The sequence below is a fragment of the Rhamphochromis longiceps genome, linkage group LG13 (assembly GCF_057381845.1).
Source record: "Rhamphochromis longiceps isolate RC_006_pf linkage group LG13, R_longiceps_female_GT1.1, whole genome shotgun sequence".
NCBI classification, from domain to species: Eukaryota; Metazoa; Chordata; class Actinopteri; order Cichliformes; family Cichlidae; genus Rhamphochromis; species Rhamphochromis longiceps.
In genome coordinates this window covers 25,410,712-25,432,623 of record NC_140569.1, presented here as the reverse complement: position 1 = coordinate 25,432,623, position 21,912 = coordinate 25,410,712, and the positions used below count along the sequence as shown (strand labels likewise).

Here is a 21,912-nt window from a genome sequence, read left to right as displayed (position 1 = left end):
CAAGAGGGCGAATGCAGTCATCCTACTGTAGCTGAAATCAGTGCAGTGCACCAACCAATCTTCCTTTCAAGAAGCTTAGATCTTATTTTTGGTCTAAAAAAACATTTTGAGCAGGGAAACACAAACGGTAGTAAAAAAGGTAACCATAGAAACCCTCAGCTCCATCCTTTCTATCACCCTGATGCTGGCAGGTCCTTAGGATGTCAGGAAACCACATAAGCAGCAGATGGACCACCCTGAGCCTTTTTCTGCCAGGGGTTAAAAGGGAGTTTTTCCTTCCCACTGTCGCCAAGTGCATGCTCACACAGGGTGGTCTGCTTTGGACTGGTTCTTATATATAGCTTTTGTACTCCACATGAGCACTCAAAGTGTCTTTAAATGTAATGCACACTTTGCACTGGCAGGAAGCTAACAGTATCACTGAGCTGAGCGCCTGCATTTATTGTGTTATTCTCTAGTTAAACGCTTTTGTTTTATTTGTTACCTTTTTGGATTTGGTTCAGTGATATAATTAGACCAACACTTGATTAATCTTTCTTGAACTTCTATAGATGAGATGCCAGTATGTAAAAGTTTCAAGTCGCTCTGCTGTGGCATCTCCTTAACTCACTATGCACATAAACTTATCGAAGCTGCATTTCTGGAATACGCGCGGCTGCTGCGCACGCTGGGCCTGCGGGAGGGTGCTGCTCTGTGGGCGTCGCGGGCTGGCAGCGCTGGGGAGCAGCTGATGGAGGAGCTTTTTCAAGGAGAGGGAGGTATACCGGAAGCCATTCTCGGCGAAGAGGTCGTCGAGCTGGGCCTGGAGAGCAAAGAGTGACCTCGAAGACGGAAGATTGAGAAGACGACGGACAGCCCGCTCTTTGGTGTTTATCGAGAGTTAGCCGTTCAGTCTAACTTCAGTTAGTTAACAGTTCAAAGCATCCAGGAGCATTATGATCGTCATCATGATCGTCATCTTCACATCAATATGAGGAGTTTAATTTGATGTTGAGTCAGTGGGTTTGTCTGTGACAGTAATCAGACTGAAATGTCGTCATGTTTGGTGAGACCATTGTGTCTGTGCTCTGTCTGTATGTATCAGCCCCAAAAGAAACACTTCCCTTGTTTACCTTTATCCCCCAAAAATCTGTATATGTTTTGGTAGATTGATTGATAAATTCAAAGGATTTTTTCTTTTTTACAGTTTACTTGTTAAGCCTTATTTTCCGTGCCTGTATTAATTTCCGAGAACTGCTGTAGCTCTGCATGTTCAATTTGCCTTTAGTTTGCTGAAATTGAAAGTGGCAGAATTCATTTATTCTCCAAGTTACAGGTTCTCTATTCCTGTTTGAAAAATGCAAATCATTTGAAAGTGTCATTAAAGTGACAGTCCATTTTCAAATGACGTGACACATTCCCAATTGTTTTGTTTGTTTTGCATTTGATATAACCAAAAAGCTGCATAATTTTGATTGAAAACTTGCCTGACTGTCTTGGAAATGTACAGTAATGTTGCTGTAGACAGGCACACAGCACACTGGGGGAGGGGTTTCTGCAGCAGGTGGTGGTGCTTTATAAGTAATTGACCAAAGCCTGCTGCTGCTCTTGCTGCACGCGCCTCTGCAGCTGTAATAGTTGGATGGCAGTAAAATTGCACAGCCAGCCCACCCTGCACTTATTAGACACTTATTAGTATATTATCTCCCTTGATGCCAAGGACAGAGGAGTCTGACCGCAGCCACCTGAGGGATTGAGCACCATTTAATTAGAGTGTGCAGAGGGTTGTTTGTTAATCCAATCCAATAATCCAAATGGATTTTTAAAATCTTTTCTATTTTTAACGGAGAATTGTGAGGATACGTTGCAACATGTGTACTTTGATGTTTGTGTAGTGAAGTTGTTCTCTAGTGTGTATGTGTGTCACAAGAAGAGCTGTCAAAACTCCTTTTATTCAGACCTCTGGATCATTTACACAAATACTCTGTGCTGCTTCTGCTGTTGCTCATCACAATCACAGAACCCGACACACTGGCTGAGACGCCGCCAGCTTTCCTTTGCTTTGCTTTCACCTCGTTACATGGTAAAAATGTCCTGATCATAAAAAAACAAAACGAAATGTGCGCAACAATGCAAAGATTTTAGTGACTGTGTGTTTAATTTGCTTTATGTTCAGCAACTTCATCCACGGGACCTTGTAGTGCGTTACTGTGTTTCATAAACACGTCAGTGCCGTTTTCTCTCCTGTGTTACAGTAAACCCCAGGCTGTGTCACTATGGCAACCCAGTCCTATTTTAGGGGGGGGGACTGCATGTTTTTCCTGTATATCAATTTTCACACGGCCTCCCCATAACATGCTGTAGGATCCCGTAGAGTCGCACAATCCAACAGACAACGTTATGATGTAGCTGACCCGAAGCTGTGTCATCTTCTTCCAGTCGTAAAGGTATTGTGGAAGCAGCGTGTACTGTACTGCCCATTTGTGATCGGGCACTGGTTTGATTAACACTTGCTGCTTTTCTTTATATGTAGATGAACTCAACAAAATAAAATAGTTGAAAATTGAGGCATGTAGATGGGAGACGTGCCTTTAGCAGTATATTTTGTAAGAAATGATTGTAATGGTGTCAAAGTTTAGTGGCCCCTCTCCTCTCCCTCATTGTTCTTTGATCACGGTTTACACGGTGACCCTAATGCTTTAAGTTATATAGATATTGCAAGAGAATAGAAATGTATGTGTGTATATATATATATGGATGGCAATAAATCGATATTAACTTCCATGTTTTCTGTGTGTTGCTACAGATCTGAAGACACAAGAGGGCGCTTTAATCCCTCAGGAGGCAGGGTGACTGGTTTCTGTAGAGATCCATTATAGCCAGTGTTCCTTTTAATTTTCCTCGTTTAATTTCAACCCAGGTAGATTGAATTTGAGCGTTCGTTCATTCATCAAGCTGTCCTAAAAGTTAATTAGTTCCTGTTTCAGCCACTTCCGCGATTAATTACTCCCTTTCTGCTCACAAGGAGGGCCAACAGCTGGCTTCAGCTCTGTGTCCAGGTCTAACCGTTTTCACTCTTTTCTTCATCGCAGATTTATTCATTGACGTGTATTCTGCTTTTTCTCTCTGTCCTGCACACAGCCCAGAACACAAAGGGAAGAAAAACAGTCTGGAACAGAGGGGCCACACAAGCGCCTTGGTTGTGCTCCTTTTAATGGCCTAATGAATAACTGCCGGAGAGCCGATCCAGCCGTTACAGCCAGGTCATCAGTATGCGGGGCCTCGCAGCAGCTTTTCTTTGCTGTTCCACTGCTTTCTACATAGGCTGCCACCCCAGCTTACCCCAAACTCCCAGTTTCCACTTTACATGCTCTCCCTCGCTCTTCTTTCACCAGAATAAACTCATGCCAACTCATGTTCTTGCTGCTCCCCATCTCCACTAATTTCCTGAAAGACTTGTTTCCGTCTGCTGCTTAGCTTTCACCTCTTGGATCCCCATTTTCCTCTAAATAAAATTCAAAGCCGTTTCAGCTGACACAATATTAAGGGGTTGTTAGCAACCGGAGCCGTGAGGAGCACTGGAAATTACCCGCCTCCACTGTTTTACGCACATACTGCAAGAATTAGCAGCCAGCTACAGATCAATCATATGCAGCACTCTTGCTGTTCCTCATTTTCAATCATCTGTATAAGTAGCCACGGAACAGGGGCCTGTGTGTGCAGCAAGCAGAGAGGTAAAGCCAAGGCGGCACGGTGGGTGGATTGATATCGAAAGTATCGATAACAGCGCTATAGGATCGATACTTTGTTTTTATCTTCATTCCTCATTATGAAAGTTGTTACAATGTGACCCACTGGATTTCATTCAATCTCTGGCTCCAGTCTACATTCGTTTCCCTTCACTCCGTTGCTGGTGGGGGGTGTGGTTTAGGAGGTCCCCAACCCCTGGGCCATGGACCGGTATGGTCCACGAGAGTTGAGGCTCGGGTGAGAAATTCATGGTTTTCAGGATTTTTGTCGGTTTTTAGCTTTTTTTTAAAAATCATTTTTATTGTTAATTGTTTATTGTTATCCTGACAGATAGCTTTATCTAGGATGGGCAAGTCCAAGCTCGCTTGTATCCCTTACTCCTCCTTCATTTGTGTGAGATGTTTTGAGATTTTCCCCTCACTCTCCCTCATCCCCGTTCCTCGCTGAGGGTTACCACTGAGTTCATTCCTCATTTTCTGTGTAATTATCCTTTCTTCCATTGTTTTCTTAACCTCCCCCAGACATTTCTGAGCATTCTTCAGGCAGCTCACACCCCAGGTAGTGGAATAATTTGGGGTTTGAGTGGCTGCCGCATTTATGAGGATAATTATTTTTATGGGCATGATTATTTCTTTTTCAGTGATGTCCTTTTAACCTTTCCACAAAATGCCAGCTTTCCGGGACGCTGACTTGAATACTAAAGCCCACTCTACATCAATGCCCACTTTTCTTGCCTTTCGCCTCACTGTTTTTTTGTGATCCCACTCCACTCCTTGGGAAACCCGAGCTATACATGTAAAGGTCATATCTGTTTCTCTCAAACAATCTGCCTCCCCTCCCTCTCACATCACCTCTCATCGCCCACATCTGGGGGTATCACCTGGCGTGGAATGAACCCACAGGCTCGATCTCATCTGAGTTTCTTTCCTGGTAAGGAGGCGGCTTCCCTCCCTCCCTCCTTTCAGTCGCTGCTATTGGTCGAGTTCACTGTTCACCCTCTGTTTGCGGGCTCTGACTGGCTTTGGAGCAGTGCTGGGGGCTCTGCTTAGGAGGCTCCAGGTGATGTTTATGTTGCAAGTCTTCAGGCCCCATGCTTTATCTGATTCCATTTGAATGAATCCCACAGTGCTCAGCAGACCATGTCCTCACCTCAACACAGCACCACACTCTCCCATTTAAGAAAAAGGGCATGAATGAGACAGTAAAAGAAAAAAAAAGTGGGGACAAGGGGGCCAGGCAGGAGCAGCAGAGGGGAACCACAGGAACTCTGGAGCATTACCACATGATGACAAACTCTTATCGCATCCCGGTAATGACTTGTGGACGGGGTAATCTTTTTTAAAAAGCTCCCCTTATCTCTAAAGCAGCTCTTTTGTGGCTTCCATGTGTGCAGGTTGTGGTCGGGGACTGTTATTTACAAAAAAAAAGAAGAAAGCGGTCTCTGAGCGCATTGTGTCGGGAGCGTGAAGCCACTTCTGCCGATCGCGGCAGTGCGATCTGCATCCGCCAAAGATACTTTTGAATAATCGGGATTAGTAGTTTCAGAAAGAGGTGCGTGATTTCAACTTGCATTGACGTACCTATTGTGCCAGGGTGGGGAAATTTCCAAACTGGGAATAGCAGGTTCATGTAATGATATTAATACCAAATATAATAGGAAATCCACACTGCTCTGTCAACAAGCCAGACAGACACAGTTGAAAGATCTCTTCCCCCACTGTTGTTGACAAAGCTTAAACCACATCCAGACCCTTTGTGACTGCATTTCTGTGTTTTTATGAGAGAAAAAAGGGCAAATAGACACTGGCTGCGGAGTAAATTCCTGGCAAGTGAACAATAAGGTGGTGAGACATCAAGAAAGAAGAGGCTTAAAGGAACAATTAACCAAACTGTATGTATATAAGGACGAGACAAAGTTAAGCCTGGACTATTGTATGCATTTAAATGTCTCGAAGAACACTATAAATCCACACTACCCCTCTGCTTGACCCCAAAATGTGCGTGTAGGTGCTCTTAATGTGTTTATTTGAGGGTCATGGGGTAAAAGAGATGCCGCAGATGCCCTAGCTACAGTGAGGCCCTCGCTGGGCTAATTGCCACTGTCGTTTGAGAGATTAGAGCTGGAGAAGGCAGGGACGATTATGAAGGAAATGGCCTCTTATAAGCTGCTGTGCACGAGGCCAGCCCGACTCAGGAGTGGGGAGTATTCCCTTTCACCGGCTTACAGTGGGAGCCAGGAGAGGATGTAAAGGATACCTGCGCCGCACTCGACCCATTTCCTAGTTGCATATGTGCATGTATGTGTGTTTATATGAGCATGAACTTGTGCTCAGTTTAAGAAAGTACAAGAGTGCTCCCTATTTAGCCCGCGTGGCCTCTTTCCTGTGAGTGCACAGGGGCAATGCTGCTGTGTTTGGGTCTCTTGCTGAGCTGCGTGTTTTTATTTCTACCCAAGCGTAGTATATGCGTTTCCTCTTCGTGTAGTCTAAGCAGACACACTGGGCCCTGTGTCTGCCAGAGTGGAACTGTGGGGGTCGCTGGAGGGGTGGGCTGTTTTGCTGCGACCCGTGCAGTCTTTCACTCCTGGGGATAAGCACGTGCTACGCTGCCAAAAGAGAACCAGGTCCAGGCTCGATTTTTCGCCCCCATGGATTTAAAAGGAAAACATCCGCCGTTCCTTTAAGTTGGGCTGGTAATCAAAAATGGAAAAGTCATATCTACAGTGTGGAGTGCAAAGCCTTTGTTTTAAAGCTGCAGTTCCTGACTTTACTCAGATGGGGATAAGTACTCTTGACCCCTTATAGTCTACAACTGTCTGGTGTATGTAGTAGATTCAGCAAAGATAAGAGGATTAATAAGTCTGGTGATGGTCTCACAGTGTAATAAGTCACTTTCACCCTCCTCATCAACACATGTCTAACTGTTTCAGGCTGTAGTTGAAGTAAAATCACTCCCTGAGCATGTTACAGTTCATTCATGTTTTGAGCTAAGTGCTAAAGTAGTGTTGTTTGTCCATTAGATTGTGCCATAGTGTGCACATAACTTAATCCACTCCTGACACATCCACCCCACCCCAGGGACCCCTGAAATGGATAAGTGGAAGAAAACTGATGGATGGATGTTTACCATAATTCCACTAGGAGGCAGCAGAGGTCTGTGAAAAGTGAGCATCAGTGAGGCCCTTGTGCAATCTAAGTCCAGTTTTAGATTAGATGGATTTGATTCCCCAAATGCAGTTACCAAAAGTACTCTACATAAACAAGAAATGAGAAAAGCTTGGAGTTTAGAGGCCAAATGCATATATTCACTGTTATGTATTTGCCAGCAAGTTATTCCACAGCATCATCCCCTTTAATTAAAATGCACCAGTGTTTATTTCAACACATTATTTAGTCCTTCAAGTGTCGTCCACATATGTGATATAGTTTTCTGTTTTTGAAAGGAAAAAAATAGTCCCTTCACGGCATCTGAAGCAGCAGGATGAGGTGCGGGTTAATAAGTTGTGCAAGTAGAACGAGGCAAAGAAAAGTTGCAGGTCCGTTTCATAACAACCCACTGTGTTTGTGCATCGTGGCGCCATGCCCCCCCACCCCCCCATATCAACAGAGAATCTAACACTAGTGCTGCTGCATGTTCGCTTATCTGGGAATGAACACAGCAGCTATTCCATGCAGAAATCCCTCTCAGGTCTTGTGATGAATATTTAGAGGTCACTGTTCACTGGCACTCAAGCTCAATCTTGGCTGGACTTTGAGTGATATTCGATTCAGCACAGCTGGGAGAAATGTTAGCGTTCTGATAATGTATTACATCATACTGGACAAAAGTCTAACAGACAAGGAGAAGAAAGAGAGGCGGGAGAGGAGGTCTGCAAGTTGAAAAAGCGATGAGGAGACCGAGCGGGGAGAAAGGCAGATGACAGGAGAGGTGAAAGGATGGGTGGATGAGGGAGGGGCAGGGTGCTGACAGTGTTTTGTAGGAGTTATGTAGATGTAATCCCTTCTGATGGGTAGGTCAAACTGCCTGCTGAATTCTGAGGCACCAGCCAGCCTTGGAAGCGCAAATGCTGGCACTCAGTACACATCGGAGCATGTACATCTAGCACGTCAAATGTGTGTGTCTGTGTTTGTGCTGGTCTTTGTACGTGCGTGTCTACTATGCCCCTTGATGCAGTCTGGCAAAAGTTCCTGAAAGGGGGACTGAAGGGTAGATTTTCTCTTTCTTTAAGCGTCGAGGGCTGGCCTGCTGAGGAAAGAGAGATGGATCTTCTCCAAATGCCACCGTGGGCGCACTAATGCCTGCTTTGTTCGCCACGGTAATTCTATTATGGTAATGTCGGATGAATCCCAGCTTTCGTCTCCTCCTTGCTCCATCCCAGTTCCGAGTCGCCTGTCCTCCTCACACCAGCACCAATGAGCTTCCAGCACAAAAAAACAGGAGTTAAAGGGCCTCAAGAGTTCTAAGAAATCAGAAGCAAGGTCTTGCTGTAGATGTACATTGTAGTAAAATGTTCTTTACAGTGCATGATATTTGTCTGCATCCCAAACAGTTTCAATTCATCACAATAGTTTAGTGAGCTCACTTTTTTGTGTGTTTCTGATAGCAAATTAAATAATGATACACTAATGATGTTCGTCCTCGATATCTGAGATCTAAAAAACATTCACGGCACTACTTTGTTCATTAAGCCATTCTCTGGTCTGCTGTTGTGAGCGTCATCAGATCCAGGCTCAGTACGTATCCAGCATTGTTTTCTCCACTGGGACTGGCCTTTCTCTCCTCTGAGGAAAACTTCACCACTTTACCCAGCAGCCCCTAGAGCCCCTAATCCCTACAGCCTGGGAACAAGTCCAGCTTGCAGTCCCTTAAAATGTCTTGGGTTTGTGCATTATTAGATGCTATGAATTACACTAGGACCATATGGAAGGAAAACATAGCAACTGGCAAACAGGGCAGTGATAAATCTGAAATAATGAAACAGGGCTCTAAGTGAAACCAGGAGAGCTCTGCTGACCCACAATCAGGGAAACCCAATAGGCCTGCAAAACTGCTGGAGGCATGGCTGTGGGTGAAGCCCGGCTGGAGCTGCGAGTACCTCAGAATAACATGGAGCTCTTTGGATCTTTGGAAGATCTGCAATGTGTTCCAGTCCTGGTATGTCGGCGAAGGTGTTACCGAGAATGACGTTTTTTATTTTTTAACGGCAGTTTATCTTCCTCGACTTTGAGCTTTTCATGAAGAGTTATGATTATGTGCCTAAGTGATGGCAAGTTCGAGGTAGAGCTAACAAATGACGGGATGTTTGGCTTTGAACCAGCAATAATTTACTCCTTCAAAAGGATAAAAATAAATTACTTAACCAAGATAAATGTCCTGCCGTCATGCCCAGAATGCTCATTTTTCTGTCTATTCGTGGAGACACGGGAATGCTCGATAAAGAGCCTTTTGATTTTTTCTTTCCTTGCGCACGTGTGTACAGATGATGTGGGATAGTCAGGACTTTCCTGCTCTAATTTCCTGCATGTGTCGCAGCTTTGGCCGCATTCTGGTTATACGAGGGGCCTTGCCATGAAAGACCGTGCCTGTGCAGACGAGGGCTGGAGACCTGTGCCCCGACTGAGTCGTATTATTGTTTTGTTTTTTTCACTGTAATTCTGAAACGGTAATATAACATGTTTTGGTTGGTTTGTGTGCGAGAATGAAAGAGCCATGTGCATAGTGTGTGTCAGAGAGAAAGGGTAGAGTAGGGCAGAGAATGAATAGCTCTGTCACAGAGGGGCCAGCTAATAAAGTAGGCAGCTGAGGGAGGAGGGTAAAAAAAAAAGAATGTGTCTCGCCTTTCGCCCATTCGCTCTGGGTTGTCATCGAGGGTGAATTAGTTTTATGCCAAGTCGAATGCATCCAATAAAGCTCCATCCACTGGTCAGGTCCTTCCCACCGTAACACACACACCCGCCTGCCTGCCAGTGAAAATTGCATTGGCCATGGTTTAGTGGACGCACGCAGCTCAAGTTTCAGCCCTTTTGAAGTTTTTCTCGTCAATAAATTGCTAGATCAAGAAGATTAGTTAAGTGTATGTTGGCTTCTTTTCACAGCTGGGTGACCTTTGTGTGTGTCTGTGTGCATGTGTGTTGAGCAATCTGACCAAAAAAAAACCTAAGGCATTTAAATGCTATCATTTTAAACTAATAGCATTGTTGCATTTTAGGTTTTCTCTGAGGTCACCAGCTATTTGTCTTCTTTTCTTTTTCTCTCCAGTATGAGAAAAAGGATTTTAGCTTAAAATGTATAGCACTTTAGAGTGTACTCTAAAGCTACTGTAGAAACCTGCTTATGCCATACTGAACAAATATGATGGATCACTGTAAAGGAGCCTCTTGTTTAGCCTTCATCTGACTGATATCAGTGTTCCACGTTGTCTCAGGCTAACATTTTGCCAGAGAACAGGAAGAAAAAAACTCCATCAGACTAAATGTTCCCTCCAGCCTCGCTCTTTTTCTTTCCCAGGCCTTTTTCTTTGCAAAGGGGAAGAAAAAGGAGGTGTTTGGGCTGATAACCCCTCTCCATCACCCTGACACTGGCAAAAGAGCAGTGTAAAGTCGGGCCTCAGGATAGAGCTGCAGCACAGCAGTCACCCCTAGCTATGAGTCGGAGGAGGACAGAGATGGAGATCCTTTGGGGGGAGGGGGTTAACAGGCAAGGGGGGTTGGGGTTGATAAAGAGTCAGAGTGAATGATGGAGGTCTAACTGAACGGTGGAGTTATCTGTCTGGTCATATGCTTGACAGACGCTTTTCTTTCTCTTCCAATCATTCACTCTGTCATTTGATATCATTTTTTTTTTTGCTGCGGCGCCAACTTGTTATCAGGCCCATGGAGGCCAATAGGCTTGTGTACATGTGGGTTATCATAAATGTGCAATACTACATACCTACTGTATGACTCTACCAATCACAACAGATAAGATTAGGCTATATCCTGGAACACTCTGAATTGATTTGATCAGCTTTTCGCTCGGCATTGCTAAAGATACAGACACACAGTACATTCATACAAGTGTGAGGTATGCAGGTTCTCATGGGGAGCAGGGCAGGGACTGAAGAGGCACAGTAGTGCTGTGCAATATTGCAAACTTTAGTGTCAATCCAATATCAAGTACACACATGCTAGTATCACCTAAATGCCGATACTTTTAACCTATAAAGGCAGCCAGATTTTTATTTTTGCATTAATTAGTTAACGGGGGTTGACATTGTGGGTCAGCTCCTGTTATTTAGCTATATACAGCAATGGGCTATAAATAATAGAACAGGATAGAAACAAAGTATTGAGGTCATAGTGGTAGTATCAATATTCGATAGGATATCAATACTCTATATTTGGCTTGATCAGTCCACTTCTAGATAGCAGGCAACCTCCTGCAGAGACAAAAGAATGTGCTTCCAGATCTGCAAATGTGGAGGAAAAAACACCATCTTTCAGCATCCTAAATCACCACCCCCATCAGCAACAGAGTTGGAGAAGAAGGGGAAAGGAGGAAAGATGGAGTGAAGTGAGAGCTTTAATAGAATCCAGGCAGTCACATGATAGATAACAAATTTCACAGTGGGGAATGAGGGAATACCGTAATGTGAAGCAGCCATAAGGAGGCCCGGAAAACGGCATGCAGCTGCACTGACCACTCCAGCCCCACTCTGCAGCATGCTCCGACTCTGCAGCTGCAGGACCTGGGGAGCGTCTTATGCAACAGCGTGTTGGAAGATTTCACTCTTTAAACTGTCGAGGCACAGATGTATGCCCCACAGTGTTCACTCTACCCAGCAATTATTTTTACTGTATGCTTCTGGTACTTGCTCCGAGCCCTGGTAACGCAGTGTATTGGTAACACATTTATAGCAACCCAAAGCCAGATAACAAAAAAACAAAGGGCGCATCATTTAGTGGCGCGCGCTGTCGTCAGCACAACTCCTGCCAGGACAGGTGAGCCCAGCCACCACAGCTCAACTGTGGGAATGTTGAGTTTACATAAGGGATTGAGCAAGGCTTCTGAACAGAAGGGGGCTCTTGTTGAAACGAGTTGTTATGATTTCACACTTGGCTTAAGAATGCCAATAAAAATCACTTTTTACAGATGTCTTTCTGGTTGCTTGTTTTTAAGTGTCTACTGGACACACACACTAGAAAAGGGGGAGAGGATGGGTGATCATAAATAAATATAAATGGATCATATTAAGTTATAACATTTCTAATCTCCAGGGTGCTCATACAAATAGAAAAATCAAATTATGAAAAATAGACACACACAAGGCTTCCTCTATCTTGGTCCAAGTGTTCACAATCACATTTTCCAAAAAATGCGCTTCCAATCTGTTTTTTATGTACATTTTAATAAAAGAAAAGAGATGCGAGGGTTTCGACAGTATTAGCATCCATGCACTTCACAGCCGGTTGAGCTTGTTTGCAGATGTTGGCATGCAAACCCTTGGCCTCCCCTTGTGCTCATGTGGCGCACAACTGGCATGTCACAAGAGGAGTGGGGGGGGATAAAGCTCCCTTTTGCAATTAAAACAAGTCACCCCTTTTCCACTTCTCAATCAATGTGTGAGTCCTGTTGTAACTGCAGAGACTATTAATCAAAGCTAACATAAATAGGTTGTGAAGGGGAGGGGGGCAGTAATGGTCTTTCTGACTGCTTGCAGGGCTCCAAGAGCCAGATAAACAAAAGATAAGAAGGGGGAACCAGACAAACACAGCAGCAGCCCCAGACGTGACCACTTCTTCTGGGTACAGACCAAACTAATATGTCGTATCTGGACACTGCTCTTGCTTTTGCAGCTGTAATGCATCATGCCATTTAGAAAAAAAACAAAAAAAAAACAAATCCCTGTCGTGTCAAGACGGCGCTGACATACAAAGACTGATGTATTTTTGTGCGCTCGTATACCACCCCTCAACCCCTCCCACTCACCCAAACTCCAAGAACATGTTTTGGTAGAGGTAAACTAGTCAGCATGTGTGTGTGTGTTTTCGAAACCCACACCAGTGTGAAAAGACTGAGAGGTTTTGTTCCGAGGATTGAATAAATATTTAATATTTCAAAGCCAGACCACACCAACAAAAAAAAAAAGGATGGTGAAAGATCGCAATGAAACAGAAAACGCACGCAAAGTATAAATATGGGGAATAAAAACGTGTGCATTTGTTTAATTAGGGCCACATTTTCTTTAAGTCTTTGGTTTGGACGCATCAGCTGTCAGCTTCAAAGCTTTGGCATCTCAACCAACCACTTAGAGAACAAAAGAGTCTCTGCATGTTGTCATTGTGGAGCTGAGTTCGCTGCCCAGTTCTTGTGTTTGCAAAGACATTATTATTTCATTTGCAGGCCTGCACGCCTGTATATTTTCTTTCTTTCTTTCTGGGTTTCAAACTTTGCCGTCATTTATTTGCTGTTTGCTCATTGCAGTTTCTCACGTCATGAGCCATCGATGCTCTCGCGTGGTCCCACACACTCGCTTCTGCTCTTTTTTAGCTCCTCTCTTGATTCTCGAGCGCTTGTTTGTTATCATCTGCTGCTCTTCCAAACAGAAGGCCGCGATGTGACCTGTGTACAATCGGCGTGTACAGAAAGATGGAGGTCTGAGCCGCTCTGTGAGGAGCATATTACAGTGACTCGTTTAGCTGCATTTCATCCCTCGTCGTTGTCAATTTTAAGCTCATTATGAGCGGTTGTAACGTTATAGATGTACAAAACCCAGATTTTAAGACCTCACCCGTGAATGTCCCCCACCGCCACCTATATTATTTCCAAATGTTAGTCGACAAAAGTGTGTGTTTGTGTGTTGCAATGCGTGTGCATTTGTGTGCACGTCTTTGCTTCTCTCTTGCGTTTGTGTGTCTGCTGCGGTTTGTCTGTCATAACTTGGGAATCGGGGGTCAGCACATGCTTTTAATCAGTCGATCTCTGTTCCTCTCTGCCTGTCTCGGTCCTTCCCTCTTTATTTTCTCTGTCTGCAGGGGAAGTTACTCACTGGCTCCACGCTGTGGAACGACTGGAGTTTATACAAAGCCAAGGAGCTTAATGTATCCTTATATACATTTATTTTATACTTTTCAGATCAATGTGGTAACAAGTGTCTAAAAAAGCATTGGTGAAGAATCCTTTAACCTCGTCACCTTTTTTTCAACCCAGTTAATCGCATTCTGGCTATAGACTGTATACAAAAGATGGCAACTGCCCTGTTTGCAATTTTACAGAAGCCTGTGGGAAAGATGACTGGAAATAATCTGGAAATATGACTAGTTTTGAGTCTTGTTAAATACCATTTTCTACAAAATTATTCTCCTTTGATTGAAAAAGGCAGATATGCTTTAGAGCGTCTCTGCATTGTGACTGACAAGTTTCTACCATTCCAGACTACCTTCTCGCTTTCAAAAGGTTAAGATGAAGATGATTGAAATGTGCAGCTGGCACCTTAATCATAAGACTTAACCAGGACCTGGGTGACAGGGTAGTAGCTACGTCCATCTCTTATCCACAGTCTAGATGAAGTCTCCAAATTTACCTTGGGATTGTTGAGACAGATTAAGACTAGTTTTATTTAGTGAAGTCATGAAGCAGTCAAAATTAGCTACTCCTCAGCAAGCTACATGAAGAACTATTGGTCCTTATTAATAACAATCTAAGTGATGATATCCTGTACAGTTAAATGGCAGTTGCAGAGGACATGTTTCCTAGGGATGATACTCACATGGATTCCTGTCAGTCAGATTTAAGATGGTTTCACTTCTAAAGGAGTAAAATGAAATTAATTGTTGTGCTGCCACAGCTCGTTTGCTTAACATAAAACTTTATTTGATCTTTAATTTACTTTGAAAATATGTTGGAAGCAGTGTTCAGACTTACAGCTGAGGTCGAAACCGAATGGAAAATCCCCTTCCAGTTTTTTTTGTTATAGTTATAAACTATATCATGTTATAACCTTTGTAAAGGAAACCAGTCATCGGAGATATAAAGTATTAGTTTAAAGTGTGTCTCTCAGAAATTGTTATTTTTGTCTCCCTGTTTTTCTGTTCTTAGATGTCCTTTCTTACCTGTTTCTTTCTGTCCATTGTTGTGTACCCAGGTGAGAATAAGTGACAGTTGGAGTGACGGGCTCATTAGGGTTTCATTACATGGTTGCTTGGACAGAAGGAGGAGAAAAGCCCATGAGATGAGCTATAAAGTAAATAGAACTTGCTGGGTAACTGCTGCACATCCAGAGCATTTTCACTGATGGCCTCTGGGAGGAAAAGCACACCTGAGATACACACCTGGTTTTTGCCACAAAGGAGAGCGAGTTTAGAGTGAAAGCAGGGGTGGATTCATCACAATTAGCCCAGGAGGTAACCCCGAGGCAGTGCCTCATGCACAAGGCAGACAAACGCACTATCCAAGAGTATCGTAACAAGTTTAGACTTTTCGACACAGCTCCTCACCTGGAAGAAAACAGAGCAAACGGTGAAAGTCTGAGTAATGAGATTAAGACAAGAAACAAGTTGTGACACGAGTTCCTCACATTAGATGTTTTAGGCCGCTCCTCCTTGAAGTGTACCACACCTGTCCCGTCATTCGCCGACACAATTGCTGTGCTGTTGGATTTGAGTTCAACGGCAGGCAACAAACTCAAAGGTTTGTTTTCTTAGTGAGAAACTGAAGCATATCTCGAGCTGCAGTGATTAAGGCGTTCAGGAACCATTAAGCAGTTAAAGTAAGTGGTCAAATGGAAACCAGGTTGCTTGTCAATTTTGAAAGATTTAAGGATTGGGTAGCAACTTCCAGTTGAGTGAAAAGCTCGATCAGATAACATTTAAACAAATTAGATTTGTGGAATTCAAATAGAGTTTTAAGCTACTATCAAAGCTACTATTGAAACATTTCTCAATAGTCTAATGTTTGGGGTACAAATAGAGTTTAACGATCTGCAGCAAAGCGAAGCAAATCGAATCAGAAACTGGTGGTTCTGTGCTGCATCATAAGCTCCTTTAAGCATCATAAATACTTCAGCGAAGTAGTGATCATGTTATGAGTCAAAATACAAGTAATTTTCCACTAACAGGTTTCAGCACCTGTCCCAGGTTCCTCGCACATCTTTAATGGTTATAAATTAGCCAGACAGAGCCTGCTGGGTCTTCTTGAAACAGGCTGCACCTATAGTGTTGTGTGTCAGTGAAATATGTCTTAATGAAGGAAAGGTGGCTTCACTGGGACTTACAGCTGCCGCAGGTATTCAAGAGTGCTCTGTTAAATGTGTGTATGATAAAAGGTTGTGATCAGGACAGTAGATTTGTGTAGAAGTTTCTTGTATACCGATCCACCACAACATTAAAACCACATGCATAATACTGTTTAGGTCTCCCACGTGGCCCTAAAACAGTTCTAGTCTGTTATATATTGCAAAAGTTCTCTGTGGGAGTGTGTCCAGTTGGCTGCAGGGTGGGACCTCCTTGGATTGAACTCATTCCAGCCAATCCCATTTGTATGGAGGCCCACAAGAATTTGGATCTAGGGAATTTCTAGGATGGGTCAGTGCTTTGGGAACTTCATTTGATTCTTCAGTGTTTGTAGCAAGGGAGGGGGTACTATCGTGGCTCAAGAGTTGGGAGTTTGCCTTGTAATCGGAAGGTTGCCAGTTCGAGCCCTGGCTCGGACAGTCTCGGTCGTTGTGTCCTTGGGCAAGACACTTCACCTACCGCTTACTGGTGTTGGCCAGAAGGGCCGATGGCGCGATATGGCGGCCTCGCTTCTGTCAGTCTGCCCCAGGGCAGCTGTGGCTACAACTGTAGCTTGCCTCCACCAGTGTGTGAATGGGTGGATGACTGGGTGTGTAAAGCGCTTTGGGGTCCCTAGGAGGGACTAGTAAAAGCGCTATACAAATACAGGCCATTTACTACTATTACCCTGTCAAGGGATACTTCGTCGTTAAAGGTGCAGTAAGTAAAACAATTTTGGGATCTAATACAAAAATATGCTGAACTCATCAGTATAGTGTATAGTATTAGTGTATAATTATATCTTCCAAAAACTGATTTATTGTCATAAACTTAGATTTAATCTATTAAAAGTATAGTCACAATAACTTATCGTGCAAACCTCCCATCTCTGGACAGCTGACAACGAGCTGCTAAACAACAACAACAGCTGGTTATAAGCTAATGTTATACCAGCTAATGTTAAGCTAATTTTAGGCCTCCTCTAATAAACAGTTTGATTACATTCTCACATCACAAGAGATGAAAACAATGTTAGAGACACTTCAAAAAATGTTTCTCTGATGCTAGCTAACAGCAGCTAATAGCAGCAAAAACAGAAAAGTTCAGATATCCTCAACAACTCACCTCAGTAGACTCCTCTCCCAAAGCTTTACAGCCACCTCCAGAGCAAACAGACATGGACACCCAGGTAAACAGCAGACTGACAGCTTGGTGGCCACCAAACTAGGCCTTTTATTATTGGCAGGAGTAAGAAAACAGAATTCAGTTGACTGGAATCTGAAATCTATTGACATCTAGTGGTGAGATTCACACACTTTACCTTTAAAAGTGTTCAGGTAGGGCGGTGGTACATGTGGTATATGTAAAAGTCACATCCATATAAATGTTCTCACATAAAGTGAGCCTAAAATCATTTGATATGATAATCTACTGTTATTTGTATATTTGAAATATTTTAGACTGAGTTGATAACCCTAGTAACTGCTTAGTGCAATGATCCAAAAACAAAAATTATCTACTAATCCAATAATTATCCCAGCAGCTTGAGTGCTAGAGTATTAGCTTGTTTACTGAGCTGGCAGCCTTATGACAGGCTGTAAAGCGGTGAAAATGAAAGCGACTGGTTCAGACTGTTTGCTGAAAGAGTAGGTAGGGACAGTACAGCATGACAGGTGTGACTATAAAGTTGCATCACCATTGTTTTGCTCATTGCATTCACAGTTAGCACTAGTTTTTCTGCTGTCCATCATGCGTTAGTTAGGTAGCACTAAGACACGGCAGGAGCATGAAAAAGGATCCGTTTGTTTATTCATTTTTTATTGATTTCAATTTCTTCAGAGATTTTTTTTCTTTGTGAGTTTGTCTTACATTTAAGGTTCAGATATCAAATTAACAGACTTGAGCTTTCAATTCAATTCATGTGGTTTTTAGTGTTTACATTATACCAAGCTTTATTCAAACTCAAACCGGAGAGGAAGTGGGAACATGCACAAAGTCTAAACCTCTATTTAAAAATTTCATCCCTACTTTTCTCTCAAACGGTTTTGCCAGTGACTACATAACCACTCTGCATTGATCTTTCCTGTGTCCTCCTTCCTTTGCCTCTAGTTGTCTCGCATCCCCATCTTCAGATGTGACCTCCCACCCCTGCTGGCTCCGTTGCTGACATGCTGATGTCTGATGCGCAGCGCTCTGGATGTTGGTTAAGTCACGGTCATTTCCGTCTGTCCCTGTGGTGAGGCGAAAAGAGGAGCTGGATAGAGATGGAGGATGGATGCAGCCATTGTCTTGGCAGACTATAAACTATTTTTGACTTCAATTTTTCCTTGTTCTTGCACCATTTGGGAGACAAGCAGACGCCTCATCTCTTCCTGCTCTCTTCTCCTACCCATCACTCTTCTGTTCTTTATTTTTCTCTATCCACGGGTTGGCTTTGGTCACCCTGTCCACTGCCAGATGTGCGGAGGGAATAGGAACAAAAAGAGACTGGCACTTGGCAGCTCAAATGTACCAGTCTGGTTTTATTTGATGTTTTTCATTACGCTTTTCGGTGTCAGAGTGTAGAAAGTGGTCGGTTTATAAATTTCACATAGTGGCCATGCATCCGGTGACAGTCTCCTTTCTGAGAATAGTCGTGTCACTAACACGAAGTAAATCAAGAACAGACAGCAAAATCCAAACACATCAGGGAAGTTAAGCTGACATTCAAAACCCATGGCAGCCGCATCACTGGATATCATAGTTCTGTTTGGTGAAATGATGATTATCATAATTGTTCTGTGAACTGCAGCAGTATGGGGTTGTAATAGGCCCTCTGCCCTCAACAGGAACTACTGGGAATGGTGCACGAGCTTGCCAAAACCACAGAACGTACTACTCTGCCCTGTGGTTGACAATACAGGGAGAACATAGGAAAAGGCCGAATGAAATAAAGAATGAGGCACAATATAGGGTCCCATAAAGACTTTCACATGTACAGTGCCCTGTAAGTTTCAGGCACAGCAGCATGACTTGGCTGCGACTCAAGGCAATCAATAAATACCTTTCATGAGTAGATCTGACTCCACAGATCATAGCGCTGTTAGTCATGTGTGCCTCACTCCTCCAGACTTTTCTTCCCCGTCATTTGGCTGTTTCAGAGATAGCTTTGCTATAATGACTGTAAGTTATACTATGAAAAATCTGCCATCTTTTTTTTGTCTATGATGTAAAGAGAACATGAAATTGGGGTTGATTAGCTGTAAAATACAAGAAGCTTTGGGCCAATTTGGGGGGTCCTAAAAAAAGTACCCCTTATGAGGTCCTAGAGCCAAAAATCGACCTTGCCATAAAAAGTGCTATAAAAAGATTATACATTAATATTTTTTTCCACTTTAAATTAGCCAATATTTTAGACCTACTTCTCCTTGAAATATTCATATAAAGTTTTAATTATATTTCGCGGATTTTAACCCTTTATATCCCGGTTTTGTCACATGAGCGCACGGCCGTTTTTGGCGAAAAAAATGAAAAAATGAAATATTTTCCATAAAATACATTTGAAAGTTATATTTTATTGTACTTTTAATTAGGCCTTTGGATGGACCAAAGATTGGCACCAACAGTCATTTCGATCGCCTTTTATTTTTTTTGCAGGAGCGCATTTCATAAAATGCACACACTATCGGTCCCAATCGACCACGCCCAAAAAAGTGCTATAAAAAATTTATACATTAATATTTTATTCCACTTTAAATTAGCCAATCTTTGAGACCTACTTCTCCTTGAAATATTCATGTGAAGTTTTAATTACATTTCGCGGATTTTAACCCTTTATATCCCGGTTTCGTCACATGAGCGCACTGCTTTTTTTGCCCCAAAAAACATAAAACTTGAATATTTTCCAAAAAAAACATTTGAGGTAATATTCAATTGTTATTATAATTAGGCCTTTAGATGGACTAAAGATTGGCACCAACAGTCATTTCGATCGCCTTTTTTTTTTTTTTTTCAGGACCAGAAAATGGTCTCCAGGCGGCAAATGCTCCTCCTCTAGGCCGAAATAAGTGCATTCTTGCCGGGGTAAGTCGCGACGATTACTGGGGCACGATCACCGGGGACTCATTTTTGCAGCACACACATCCGATACCACGTGACAACAAATACGTCATTTCCTGTTGACTACAAAAAAAAAAAGCACCCTCATACGATCCTAGGGGCCGAAAATGGTCCCGCCCGATCAGCGGGCGAAGCCGCTGCTGGACGCCGGAAATGAGGCTTCATTCCCCGCAGGTCTGTCCAAGCAGCCCGCTGTTTTCCAGCCCCGGGTCAAATGTGGAGCAAGGGCGCCACCCGGTGGACAAATAAAAAAATTACAATTCTAAGGCCTCTTGTCCAAAACAAAAATGAAACCTAAGCCATCACCCAGATGTTAACGGTAATAATTCTGCAGTGAAAAATAGCGTTTATAATGGAAGTCAATGGGGCGATTTATGGCTCTAGGACCTCAAGTGGATGGCGGTTTGTAGCTTAGCCACTTTAAGCTAATCGAATAAACGGAGACTGCAATTCTAAAGAAAAAAGGGAAAAAAAGGGTTGGAAGGTTTGGCTATATTCTATTCAACACAGTGAAAATGGCCTAATATTAAAAAACGCTGAGGACGAAAAAATGGCCGTAGGTCTCCCTGAGGGTTAACTAGACATAAGCGTAAGTGTATAGGTCCACTGGACAAAAATGTACAGGTCTTTTAGGAAATGTATTTAAAAAAGAAAAATGGATTAAAGTTGTGTTGAGATCCACTATCAACAGTCCCATCAACGGACAGAAGATTCTTAATCTGTTGTTTGTTTTTTGTTTTTTTTCTATATCAAGTTGTTGCATAAAACATTTCTGCACAATTCTGAGTATGCCTGAGTCTTTCTTGATAAAGTGAACCTTGGTATCACTTTAATGTGAAAATATCACTAGCAGTCAGATTGATTTCTTCTGTCTTCACAAATAAGTTACAATGATCCAACTAAATACACTTACTTGATTTCTTTCCAAAACTCTGATGAGAAAATTATACTTAATAGAGACATAAGAGTTTGCGGGTTAAACATGGAGCCATATTTTGAAATTATGAACAGTACCAGTGTCCATGTGTTGAAAATAATGTGAGAAAAATGCTCTGAAAAGGCAGTATTAGGCAAGATTCTAGGAGTTAGAAGGAGTTTGATAGTTCTGTCTTCGTTCTTTCAAAATCCCCTCCTCATATCCACTGTCCTCTCATACTCTGGCTGGCCCTTTTTCCAGAACTCTCTATTGGCACTCTGAACTGTCAAGGAATGATACTGCACAGTTCTGCCAGGCAGAGGTGAGGCGTAGGGTGACAGACTCACAAGTGAGAAAAACCTTCCTGCTCTTTGTCTGCACTTCTGGAATTTCTAAAGTGCTTCATGTCCAACTAGTGTGCAGGCTTTCTTCCTTGCACCCACATACCATCTTTCTTGATACTTTTAAAAATCTTTTTCATCAGGCTAACTGACAATCAGAGCAAGCTGGCCTTTCCAGGAAAGAGGGAAGAGAGTTTCTGAAACAGAGCCTTTCAGACAGAGTATGAAAAGATAATGGAAATGGATAATGCACGCTGCAGCAATGTACAGCGTGCATTATTTTCAATTCAGTTTTATTCATATAGCACCAAATCACAACAACAGGCACCTTGTATGTGAGGAGCAGGATTTTGAATTCAATTCTGGATTTAACATTAAGCCAATGAAGGGAAGCCAAAACAGGAGAAATATGCTCTCTCTTTCTAGTCCCTGTCAGGACTCTTGCTGCAGCATTTTGGATTAGCTGAAGGCTTTTCAGTGAGTTTTTAGGACATTCTGATAATAATGAATTACAGTAGTCCAGCCCAGAGGCGGAGGCAGACATTTGATACACCTGGGGCTTAGCCCTAAAGGGTAGTAT

General features: G+C 42.9%; 1 protein-coding gene and 1 long non-coding RNA gene across 2 annotated transcripts in view; both read left to right on the top strand.

Moving 5' to 3' along the window:
* The window catches only part of wdr11 (WD repeat domain 11), a 65,528-nt gene extending 62,774 nt beyond the window's left edge, over positions 1–2,754 (top strand). The window contains exon 29 of the mRNA XM_085428696.1: positions 621–2,754. Within this exon, the coding sequence (XP_085284822.1) occupies positions 621–820 (200 nt within the window). The 3' untranslated portion in view covers positions 821–2,754. The remainder of the gene's footprint in view (positions 1–620) is intronic.
* Positions 2,755–15,370: 12,616 nt separating this feature from the next.
* On the top strand, positions 15,371–20,421 carry LOC146655925 (uncharacterized). Its single transcript, XR_014914317.1, has 2 exons — positions 15,371–15,475; positions 18,087–20,421. It is a non-coding gene; the product is annotated as an uncharacterized LOC146655925 (long non-coding RNA).
* Positions 20,422–21,912: the final 1,491 nt, after the last annotated feature.